At 46.3% G+C, this 12423-nt stretch overlaps 1 protein-coding gene across 5 annotated transcripts in view; it reads left to right on the forward strand.

The window, feature by feature from the left end:
- Window positions 1–12423, forward strand: part of afap1 (actin filament associated protein 1) — a 334355-nt gene that overhangs the window by 185828 nt on the left and 136104 nt on the right. For all 5 annotated transcript variants that reach the window (XM_055644821.1, XM_055644812.1, XM_055644848.1 and 2 more), the window contains exon 3: window positions 11642–11739. In XM_055644821.1, the coding sequence (XP_055500796.1) occupies window positions 11642–11739 (98 nt within the window). The remainder of the gene's footprint in view (window positions 1–11641; window positions 11740–12423) is intronic.

Below are 12423 nucleotides of genomic sequence, written 5' to 3' on the forward strand. Positions count from 1 at the left end.
CCAGTCGTGAATAATTGTATCTGGAAACACGTCGGAACAGGAGTTAGAAGCCTGGATGTCAAGCTCCAGAAAATACTAAAAGTACTAAGAGCAGGGATCACAGCATTCGCTCGCACAGTGGATGGGAAGGAAATGTCGCAAGAACAACAGGATGCACTGGCACTATTCTGCAATACGCAGTATGAAATCAATAGTATCAGAAAGAGTGCCATCTGACCTGCCTTAAATCCAAAATTTGCAGGCCTCTGCAAACCTGGAGACACAAAGCCACCAATATTATTATTTGGGGGAAACCTGTCCAAGCAGGTTAAGGAGCTCGATGAGGAGGCAAAAACCCTGGGGCTCATAAAGGCAACAACAACAAGGACCTCCCACAGCCAAAGACAGCACCCTTATGCACCCACCAGCAGAACAAGAGAAGCTGGTGAATGCTCAAAGGCCGGGCATACAGGACAGCGGTCTTTTCTAGGCCATGGCCCAGACCGGCCTTCGTGGAAAATGCGCAAACCCCAAACCCAAACCCAAACCCAGACACCGGCGCCTCAACCTCCTAGAAGACTACACAGGAAGAAGTAAACCTTCCACTGGTAACGATGGAGGTAGGTAGGTCTGGTCCCTTACAAATTATAGGAAGTGTGGATAACACACATATTGGTGGAAGATTACACTTCTTTTGGGATGCATGGAGTACATTAACTACAGACACTTATATCCTAAACAGTATCCAGGGATATACCATTGAATTTGTGCACAAAATTAGCCCCCCAGTTCAGCATGTACCGAACCGAACGTTCGTAATTGACGAAAAGAAAAATTAGAAGCACATGCTGAACTGGTGAGACTTCACGCAAAGGGGATAATTGAAAAACCCCAACACAATTCTCTGGAATTTGTGTCTAATATCTTTACCAAAAACAAAAAAGATGGTGGTTGTCGCATCATCATAGATTTGACCAAATTGAATACATGTGTGCAATATATTCATTTAAAAATGGAAACCTTTGTTACTGCCAAACAATTGATTTGCAAAGGCTACTTCATGACTAGCATCGACTTAAAATATGCTTACTATTCAGTGCCTATACGGACTGATCATAGACGTTATGTAAAATTCAACTGGATGGGGCAGCTCTGGCAGTATAGAGCTCTGCCCCCAGGCTGTTTACAAACATTTTGAAACCAGCCCTAGCGTTTCTTCGGAAACAAAAACATATGATCATGGCCTATCTAGATGACATATTAATTGTGGGCAAAACTTTGGAATTAGCCAAACTAGCTGTATCAGCCACCAAACAATTGTTTGAGAAACTGGGGTTTATCATCCATCCAGTTAAATCTAAACTAACGCCTTCCACCATAATGGATTATTTGGGGTTCACTATTGACTCAGTTCACATGTCGGTGACTTTACCAAAGGACAAGGCTACAGTCTTAACTGAGGCTTGCAACAACCTCATTGACATCAGTGAACCATCTATCAGATTGGTAGCAAGGGTGATTGGCAAAATAGTGGCTGCTTTTCCAGCCACACAATTTGGACCTTTGTATTATCAAAATTTACGAAGGGCAAAAATACAAGCACTCAAAATGAATGCTGGTCATTTCGAAATGTTCAACGACAGAAAGATAGATCAGCCATGATTGAATGGCGGAGTACACTTGATGGGCCGAATGGCCTAATTCTACTCATATTCCTTATGACCTTATTCTATCTTCAAGTTGCTGCGTCATCAGGTTGTATGGCCGGTTCTGGAGGTGGGAGACAGAGAAACGGGCTGGTTTGTGCAACAGCTCAGATGCATCACGTTTGGGACCTCTTTAGCCTTGCCAGCATGTGGGGGCTGCCCGGTCCAGTCAGGTGGTCAAATCAGATGAATGTAGGAGGAATGATTAATAAGCCGCAGAGGACACTAAATAGGTTTGGTTGATATTGAGAGGAATGTAGAGTACAGCAAGATATTCATGAGTTGGTAAGAATGTAGATGTAATTTAGTCATGATAAGCTTAAAGTGATGCATTTTTGGAAGGACTGATATGGGTTGGGCACATACAATGAATGGTTGCATCAATTGGAGCCCTGTGGAACAGAGGGACCTCTGTTTACAAGCCCAACAATTGCAATAGGTGGCAGCACATGCAGATAGTCGCAAAAGCAGATTGAACACTTGCCTTCATCATCCATGTTGAGAATATAAGGTCACGACCATTGTGATACAACATTGATTGTGCCAGTGCTGGTGGATTGTATACAAATTTGGTTCCCAAATCAGCTGCCCAGAGCAGGTGAATCGAGGACCAGAGGATACAAGGTGAAGGGGGAAAGATTCAATAGGAATCTGAGGGGTAACATTTTCACACATGTGTGTATGAATATAACAAGGTGGGTGTATGGAACAAGCTGCCAGAGGAGGTAGTTAAGGCTGGGACTATCCCAACATTTGAGAAGCAGTTAGACGTACAAGGATAGGATAGGCTTGGAGGGATATGGACCAAACGCAGGCAGGTTGGACTAGTATAGCTGGGACAAGTTGGCCGGTGTGGACAAGTTGAGCCGAAGGGCCTGTTTCCACACTGTATCACTCTATGACTATGATTGGAAAGACAGAGTGAATTGGTCATTCACCTGGGTTATTACCGGGTAGAGATTGGATAGGAAACTTTTGTTTTTAGTTTAGTTTAGAAATATAGCGTGGAAATAGGCCCTTCGGCCCGCCGAGTCTGTGCCGACCAGTGATTACCCATACAATAGTCCAATTCTGCACACTGGGGACAATTTACCGAAGCCAATTAACCTACAAACCTGCATGTGCACCTACTTTCTGCCCACAAGCAGAAACTGAAAATGTTATGATCTAGTACGGGAAGTCATACAGTGCTGGTCTGTGGAAGAAGATGAAATGCAACGAGTGCTGGACTGATCCATAATCAAGGTCGCTGCGGCTAACCGAAAAGTGTATGCAACAACCATTGCGGGTTTCATCAGTAAACGTGTTAAGGAGTGCAAGACAGAGAAATCGATCTGAGTGTCCCGCAACAGGAATGGTGAGGTATACTCCCTGGTGAAGACCAATTCTGTACATTCCAGTTGGATGATCTTGACCCGTGGGGTGGGAGATTGCAACCTTCACGTGGTCCGCCCTGTTTCGACGAATCCAATCAACCCGGCGTGCACAATCAAATAAGATCAAATAGAACAAGTTGGCCTACAAACTTAGGCTGTGCACGCCGTACACAAGAAGAAGAAGAAGATCTCGAACCGTGAGGACATCAAGATACGACCTTCACAAAGGCAGCAGGGATGCCATGGGATAATTCTGGGCCAAGCTAGAATTCCAAAATAACCACACCGACAACCTTGAGGCTTGGCTTTAACGCCTCAATGGGCCACAAAGAGAAGTTGCACAGATTCACTGATAACAACGGCAACGCTTCCAGCGCCGGAGACCCGGGTTCGATCCCGACTGCGGGTGCTGTCTGTACGTTCTCCCAGCGACCCCGTGGGTTTTCTCCGAGGTCTTCGGTTTTCCTCCCACGCTCCATAGACGTACAGATTTGAAGGTTAATTGGCTTGGTACAAGTGTAAAATTTATGCCTAGTGCATGTAGGGTGGTGTTAATGTGCCGGGATCGCTGGTCGGTGCAGACTCGGTGGGCCGAAGGGCCTGTTTCCACGCTGTATCTCTAAACTAAACTAAACATAAACTAAACAAGGCAGGTCAGGGATGAAAAGCAGGTTATTGGAGTGACGTTGTCTGCCCCTACAGCCTCAGCTGCATCTATACATATTGTCGCCCACCACAGATGGAAAGCGACTGGGCCAGAAGGAGTTCCCTGGCCATGTCCTTGGAACCAGCAGGGACCAGCTAGCAGGAGCATTTGCAGTCCTTTTTTATTTCTCACTATGCAGGTCTGAGTTTTAAGAAGACCACTACCATCTCAGTGCCCAAACAAGGTCACGTGCCCTGATGATTACTCTCTGGTGGCTCTGTCATCCACCAGGAAATGCATTGAGAGGAGTTTTGAAGAGGATTTGATGTTTAAGGCATTTGCACAGAGAGTGTGGTTGATATCTGAAACCTGTTGCCAGAGGAGATGGTGGAATCAGTTATAGAGAAATATGTAGGAAGGAGCTACAGATGCTGGTTTAAACCAAAGATAGACATAAAAACCTGGAGTGACTCAGCGGGGACAGGCAGCATCGCTGGAGAGAAGGAATGGGTGACGTTTCGGGTGGAGACATTTCTTCAGTTTGAAGAAGGGTCTTGACCCAAAACGTTTCCCATTCCTTCTCTTCAGAGGTGCTGCCTGTCCCGCTGAGTTACTCCAGGTATTTGTGTCTATGAGAGAGATATGGCCACTTCAGTAGGCAACATTAGATTAGATTAGATCCTTTATTTGTCATTCAGACCTTTCGTTCTGAACGAAATGTCGTTGCCTGCAGCCATACATATAATAATAAACAACAAAACACACAATAAACACAAATTAACATCCACCATAGTGAGTTCACCAGGCACCTCCTCACTGTGATGGAGGCAAAAGTCTTAAAGGTACTGTCTCTTCCCTCCTCATTCTCCCTCGGCGCTGAGGCGATATGTTGTTACCCCACCGGGTGATGGTAGTCAGTCCCGCGGCTCAACCGAGCTCCGCAAACGGGCCGGTTCAAGCTCCGCGGCCTGGGGTGGTCGAAGCTGCCGCCCTCCAGTCCAGCGGACGCAGCTGTTGCCGCGGGAGCTCTGGAAAACAGGCACCAGCCTGTGACCTGCGAGCTCCCGACGATGTCGTCCACTGGCCCGCGGCCAAGCCCCGGATTCAGGTCGCCACCGCCGGAACGCCGCCTCAGCCACCGGAGCGCCGTCTCGGCCCCGCGCTGGACCACCCTCACCGGAGCGCCGTCTCAGCCCCGCGCTGGGCCGCCCTCACCGGAGCGCCGTCTCAGCCCCGAGCCAGGCCGCCCTCACCGGAGCGCCGTCTCAGCCCCGAGCCAGGCCGCTCTCACCGGAGCGCCCGAACGCCGCCACAGTTCTGAATTCGGCCAGCCTCGAGTTGGTGAGTCCTGTCTGGCTCTGACTTCGGAGCCTCGAGGTCGGTCGCAGTTGGAGGCCGCCAGCTCCGCCATTAGGCTTCAGCGCAGACGGAGGTAGAGAAGGGGGGATACGACAGAAAGAGTCGCATTCCCCCGAAGGGAGACAGAAAACCATGTTTCAGCCCCCCCCCCACACATAACACAACCTAATAACCAAAATTTAAGTAAAACAAGACAAAAAAAACAACAAAAAAAGTAGACAGATGGACTGCAGGCGAGCCGCAGCTGTTCAACAGCGCTGTCACTTCCGGAATGGAAGCTAATCTAATCAAATCTTCTCTCCCACCCCACCCCCCCCGCTCTTTTAAAGTACACTGTGCACGCCATCTTTAACCTTCCTGTTAATCATGGTGTGTGTCTGTATCACCTTGGCTTTGTACCGTGTGAATTTCAGGCAGTGCTCCCCCGCTTTCCCTGGTCCCCGCCTTTGTGATGTGTTTGTGTGGGTTCCACTCTGACGGTCACCGTTCCAGTTCGCGATTTTTCAGGCGAGTGCCGCGAGCTTGAAGGTCGCAGGCAGTCCGCTGAACTGTCGCCTAAGTGGGACAGGCCCTTTAGCAAACTGCAGGGTAAAATTAATTTTTACTCAGTGGGAAGAGAGCAGCATTCCTGCCAATGTTCAGTGAGGTAAAGGGGCTGCTCCTTGCCTTCTGGCTACACTTCTCACCCACCATCCTCATCTTCGGGCACCCTACGCTTAGGGGAGAGGGTAGGGCTGAGGATGTCCTGGTTGGGAAGCTGGCCATTCGCGAGTCACGGCACCAGGTGGAAGAAGGCTCTGCCTGAGCCGGCTGCCTGCCCCTTTTCCTGGGTTACGTCCGCACCCGCGTGGTGTTAGAGAGGGACTACGCGCTGTCTACGTACGCCCTGGTGGATTTCCAGTACCGCTGGGCACCGCAAGGGGTTGAATGCATCCTTGACAAGGAGTGTAACAATGTTGTATAGTACTTTATTTAGTATATTTGTTTGTCTTGTATTATGGTGGTGGGTTCTGTTTTGTTTTATTGTAAATATTATTTTAAATAATTGAATACCTTTTTATAATTTAAAAAAAAGTTCAGTAGGGACTATAGCTAACAGGGATAGCATAGCAAGTCCAGTGGAAAATGGATAGCTTGCCGTTTATTAATGTCACACCTTTGATATCAGGTGAGGATGTGCAGCAGTTGCAGAGTTCAGACTGAAGAAATACAGGGAATGTATTTAATCCCCAGAGTATACCTGTCCCAGCAAATTAGCTGGTTCGCTGCTAGTTTATTTTAAGGCTTAGACCTCTTTTGCATCAGACAGACAGGCTGAAGACCAGGAGCCAAAATAGTAACCAAATCCATGGACACCGCTGTGCAAGTTTGTAAAAACGTCACTTTTAGTTCCAGCAGAAATGATATCCTCTTCAATCGCTTCACCATGCTTTAATTCTAGCCAAGGATTGCAGTCTGATCAATCCAAGTACATTAGGAAACTGAATTATAAGATTGCAGGCTTCTGGTCCTCAAAATAAACTTGACCAAGACTCAGCAGCTCCTTTCACAAGCCACTGCTGAATAATGATTGTGCATGTTGGCAGTCTAGGCGTTCTATCCTTGCACATTCCACCTTTTCTCTCTCTTGCTTCATCTCTCTTCTTTTCTCTTAACTATAGCTAAAAGTCAAAATTGAAGCTGTACAATAACTGTATTATGTCATATGCCGCTGGTTATATTTTTGTACACTTGCTTCTAATAAATAAAAAAAATAAAAAGAATAATGATAGCGCTCTCCTGGGATAATGGACAGGTCGCTGCTCTCTGAAGGGAACCAGTTGCAGGCACGGTATGGTGTTACATATTATGCGTAATTTTGTTGATAAGGCAATCTAGCTGTGATTTATAAATTCATCAAGAACCATGATGATTTAAAAAAACCCTGAAATTTGTGTAATTTGTACAGAATAGCTCAAAACTATAGCCGAGATTGGAACTGGAACATAAATGAACACATTGCTTCCATGTAGGGTTGCCAACATTCTCACTCCCAAATAAGTGACAAAAGGTGACAAAATAAGTGACAAAAGGTGGCGCGCTGCCGCAGTGTGGGTACGGTGCTCACCCGGGATGAAGTGAACCGTGTCAGCCTTTCCGTGGGAGGAAGCGACGAGGGAGGGACTTGTGAGGAATCGTGCAGGAGGCAAGATGGACATTGAACGGCAACAGATCTGATGAGCCGGTTGATAAAATCTCAGAGCTGCTACCTGCTGTGACAATGCACCATGTGTTCACTCCAGCAGGGAGATTTAAGGGGCGTCGGTGTTCAGGGAATTGGTGAGCACTCTGACCGAACAGGGGCGGTGGTGGGAGTGGGGGTGGGTCGGGGCGAGGCGGGCGGTGGAGAGACGCCAAAGAGACTTCATAATTAAAACGTGGAAATTAAAAACACTCCAAGAGGCAGAGGACTGAAGAGGAGAGAGAGGGAGGAAACTAACCCGGAGAATGAAAACCCACACGCGCCTGGCGGTTCAACCCTGAACACTCTGGTGATCGTGGGTTAGGAGTATTAAATGCATTTTCGACTTACGATATTTTCGATTTACGATGGGTTTATCGGAACGTGACCCCATCGTAAGTTGAGGAGCAGCTGCTAGTGGCAGTCAAATACGGGACAAGGGCGGTCCCGTATGGGACAAACCAATTGAGCCCAATATACGGGATGTCCCAGCTAATACGGCACAGTTGGCAACCCTAGTCAAGTCAAGTCACATTTATTTATATAGCACATTTAAAAAACAACTCTCGTTGGCCAAAGTGCTTTACGTTTGTTATAAGAATAGCACAACAAAACAAACTACATACATATATACATGTAGCCCTCAATCAGAGGACGTCAGGAAAGGCTTGGGAGTATAGATAGTCTTTAGTCTTGACTTAAAAGAGTCGATGGAGGGGGCAATTCTGATGGGAAAGGGGATGCTGTTCCACAGTCTAGGGGCTGCAACCGCAAAGGTGCAGTCGCCCCTAAGCTTATGCCTAGACCGTGGGATATTCAGCAACCCCAAGTCGGCCGAACTGAGGGGCCTGGAGGTGGAGTGGTGGGTGAGAAGACTTTTTATGTAGGAGGGGGCCATTGAGGGCTTTGTAGACATGGAGGAGGATCTTGAAGTTTATACGGAACCGCACAGGGAGCCAGTGGAGAGAGGCCAGGATCGGGGTGATGTGGTCCCTTTTTCGGGTGCCCGTCAGGAGTCTCGCTGCGGCGTTTTGGACCAGTTGCAAGTGGGACAGGGAAGATTGGCTGATGCCAGTGTAAAGGGAGTTGCAGTAATCTAGGCGGGAGGAGATAAATGTGTGGATGATCTTTTCCAGGTCATCAAACTGGAGGAATTGTTTTATTTTAGCTATCGTCCGAAGCTGAAAGAAGCTAGCTTTTACCACGGCATTGACTTGTTGTCAAATTTCAGTGCTGAGTCAAATATCACGCCAAGGTTTTTGACATGAGGTTTGAGTAGTGGGGTAAGGCTTCCAAGGCTGCCTGCTATCATTTTGATTGAGTCTGAGGGGCCGAGAAGGATGACCTCAGATTTACTCTCGTTTAGTTGGAGGAAGTTCTGGGCCATCCAACACTTTATATCCTCGAGGCAGTAGGTAAGGTTAAACAGATTAGATTGGTTTTTGGGCTTCAGGGGGAGATAGAGTTGGGTATCGTCTGCGTAGCAATGGAAGGAAATGCCGTGCCCGAAACGTTGCCTATTTCCTTCGCTCCATAGATGCTGCTGCACCCGCTGAGTTTCTCCAGCATTTTTGTGTACCTTTGGAGTATTGCGTTCAGTTTTGGTCACCCGCTGCAGGAAGGATGTAATTCAGCTGGAAATGGCACGGAGAAGATTTATAAGGATGTTGCCAGGGGCCGTGGGCCTGAGCTATAAGGAGGGGTTGGGTAGGCTAGGACTTTATTCCTTAGAGTGCAGGAGGCTGAGGTGTGATCTGATAGAAATGTATAAAATCATGAGGGCAACAGATTGGGTAAATGCGCAAAGTCTTTGCTTTGAGTAGGGAAATCAAGAACCAGAGGACATACGTTTAAGATGAGAGGGAAAGATTTAATAGGAACCTGAGGGGTATTTTTTCCACCTGAATGGAATTATCTGCCGGAGGAGGTCATAGAGGCCTGGAGTGATGAGGGTCAGTAAATGCAATCAACTTAGATGGGGCATCTTGGGCAGGATGGACAAGTTGGGCCAAAGCACCCTTTTCTATTGCTGTATGACTATAGCTCTCATTTGTGGATACAGAGTGGAAATAGGCCCTTCAGCCCTCTGAGTCCGTGCCGACCAGAGATCCCCAGACACATACTAGTGACAATTCACAATTATACCCAGCCAAGGAACATACAAACCTGTATGTCTTTGGGATGGCCCTATACCTTCCCGAACGAGTGCAGTGCCTACAATTCCCAAGAAATTCAGCACCATCCCAAACATAGTCTGCCTGGTTGGCACACTTTCAACCGCCATGAACATTCATGTTCTCTGGTACCAGAGCACAAAGGCTGACTGTGTATTATTTAGAAAATGCACTGCACTGAATTTACCCACCCACACTACTTCAACACTCTCCCATACCCACGGCCGCTGGCCCTTCATCTTTGTAGTCTAAGTCATTATTTCATGTTAGAGCAGCAGAATTAGGCCATTTGGCCCATCAAGTCTACCCCGCCATTCAATCATTGGCGATCTATCTTTCCCTCTCAACTCCATTTTCCAGCCTTTGCCCCATAATCCCAGATCGCACTGATCAAGTCCTAGACTCCCTGTCTAAATAGCACAGTGTAGAACCTTCAGCAGAAACTAAATAATGGTTCAAGTAGCTTTCTCACCATAATCTTGCCGATGGTATTCAGGAATTAATAATATATTGTACAGGGCCCTCGTGAGACCACACCTGGAGTATTGTGTTCAATTTTGTTCTCCAAATTTGAGGAAGGACATTCTTGATATTGAGGGAGTACAGCGTAGGTTCACAAGGCTAATTCCCGGGATGGCGGGACTGTCATATGTTGATAGAATGGACATAGAATGGATAGAATGGAATGGCTGGGCTTGTAAACTCTGGAACTTAGAAGGATGAGAGGATATCTTATTGAAACATAAGATGATTAAGGGTTTGGAGACGGTAGAGGCATGAAACATGTTCCCGATGTTGGGGGAGTCCAGAACCAAGGGCAACAGTTTAAGAATAAGGGATTTAGGCCATTTAGAACGGAGATGAGGAAATACTTTTTCACACAGAGAGTTATGATTCTGTGGAATTCTCTGCCTCAGAGGGCAGTGAAGGCCAGTTCTCTGGATACTTTCACGAGAGAGTTAGATAGAGCTCTTAAAGGTAGCGGAGTCGAGGGATATGGGGAGAAGGCAGAAACGGGATACTGGTTGTGGATGATCAGCTGTGATCACATTGAATGGCGGTGCTGGCTCAAAGGGCCAAATAGTCTACTCCTACACCTATTGTCTATTGTCTAAATAAAGGTTTTACTGGTGATGACCAGTTCCTGAAAATTATTTCAAAATTTGCTCTGAGATCTTTGGTTTCCTCCCACACTCCAAAACCGTACAGGTTTGTAGGTTGTGTAAGAAAGAACTGTAGATGCTGCTTGTCGCTTCTTGTGCGTGGTGGTGGAAAGTTTGGTGGAAACAGGGCCTTGAATACTCTCTAGAATTTAGAAGATGAGAGGGGATCTTATAGAAACTTACAAAATTCTTAAGGGGTTGGACAGGCTAGATGCAGGAAGATTGTTCCCGATGTTAGGGAAGTCCAGGACAAGGGGTCACGCTTAAGGATAAAGGGGAAATCCTTTAAAACCGAGATGAGAAGAACTTTTTTCACACAGAGAGTGGTGAATCTCTGGAACTCTCTGCCACAGAGGGTAGTTGAGGCCAGTTCAGATAGCTATATTTAAGAGGGAGTTAGATGTGGCCCTTGTGGCTAAGGGGATCAGGGGGTATGGAGGAAGGCAGGTACGGGATACTGAGTTGGATGATCAGCCATGATCATATTGAATGGCGGTGCAGGCTCGAAGGGCCGAATGGCCTACTCCTGCACCTAATTTCTATGTTTCTATTTTTCTATGAAGTAAGTCGCAGCTATTGCAGTAGAGAGCCTGGTGATTTTTTTGGCGACTGCCGGCATCATTGACTGACGTATAGGCCACCAAAAAAATCGCGGCTTGATGCGGCGTGACGCAGTGTGATGACGTATTGACGCGCAGTGTTTCCGCAACAAAGTGCCGCAACATTTATTTTATCGCCACCTGATTTTGAAATGTTCTAATTCTTTTGGCGACCCTGATATGATGCCGGCAGTCACCGAAAAAAATCGCCAAGTGGGACAGGCCCTTAAAGTGACCGCTTGGTTGTAGGCTAATGTAACAGGCCTACACTTCACTACACAGTTCTGTATCTGAAGTAGGGCTGAAGATAACTTTGTTTTTTCTCCAACATTGTAGTGGGTATATGTTTATTGATTGGACTTTATCGGCATCTATAAATGTTGCCTTCTTTCCTGCTAATCCGTATATTTTGTTCCAGATTGTCAAATAAAAAACTCTATGCAGAAGCACAATTTGCCATGCAGCGTTCCTGCTCCACCTCAGATACCTCTCCCTGAGATCCCTCATCCATGGCAGGTAAGTATTCTTCTGCCTCTGAGCATGTTTAAAAAATATTATATGCCATATATAAAACTCAGTGTGTTATCCAGAATATTCCTGTCGTTAAAAAAAAAGCATGCAAAAAAAAAACCTAAACTATTAACTGTGAAGGAAAAGTTATTGATTGTTTGTTAAGCCACATTAGTTCATTTAGCATTCCAGAGATTTTAGAGGATTTTGTTGAGATAAAGTTGGTGTTACCTTCCCAGTCTCTTGAGGTAAATGATCCAGGTCTCAGGAACATGTAAGAGAACAGAGATTGCTGATATTCTGTAGATCATCACTTTCAGATCTTGCTCCTCCAATTCTCTCTTCATCAATCAATCAATGGTGCTTTGGCTCATTGAAAATAATAGTTAATTCGCATCATCAATGTCTTCTTTCACTTTGAGAAGTCTCCCGTGTGTGAGAATGTTGCACTCATCCAGTAATTTGCGGTGACTGTTTGTCGTCAGAGATGACGTTTGGTAGAGGGCCATTATCTTGCTTATTTTGAGCCAACCATTAAAAAAAGAAAACATTTCCATTCATTTCATTATATTTATTTAGCTGGTTTTATTTTAGTTTAGTTTAGTTTATTGTCACGTGTACCAAGGTGCAGTGAAAAGCTTTTGTTGCGTGCTAAGCACTCATCGGAAAGACATAGTGGAAAACACAAGG

Source organism: Leucoraja erinacea, chromosome 1 (assembly GCF_028641065.1).
Source record: "Leucoraja erinacea ecotype New England chromosome 1, Leri_hhj_1, whole genome shotgun sequence".
Lineage (NCBI taxonomy): Eukaryota > Metazoa > Chordata > Chondrichthyes > Rajiformes > Rajidae > Leucoraja > Leucoraja erinaceus.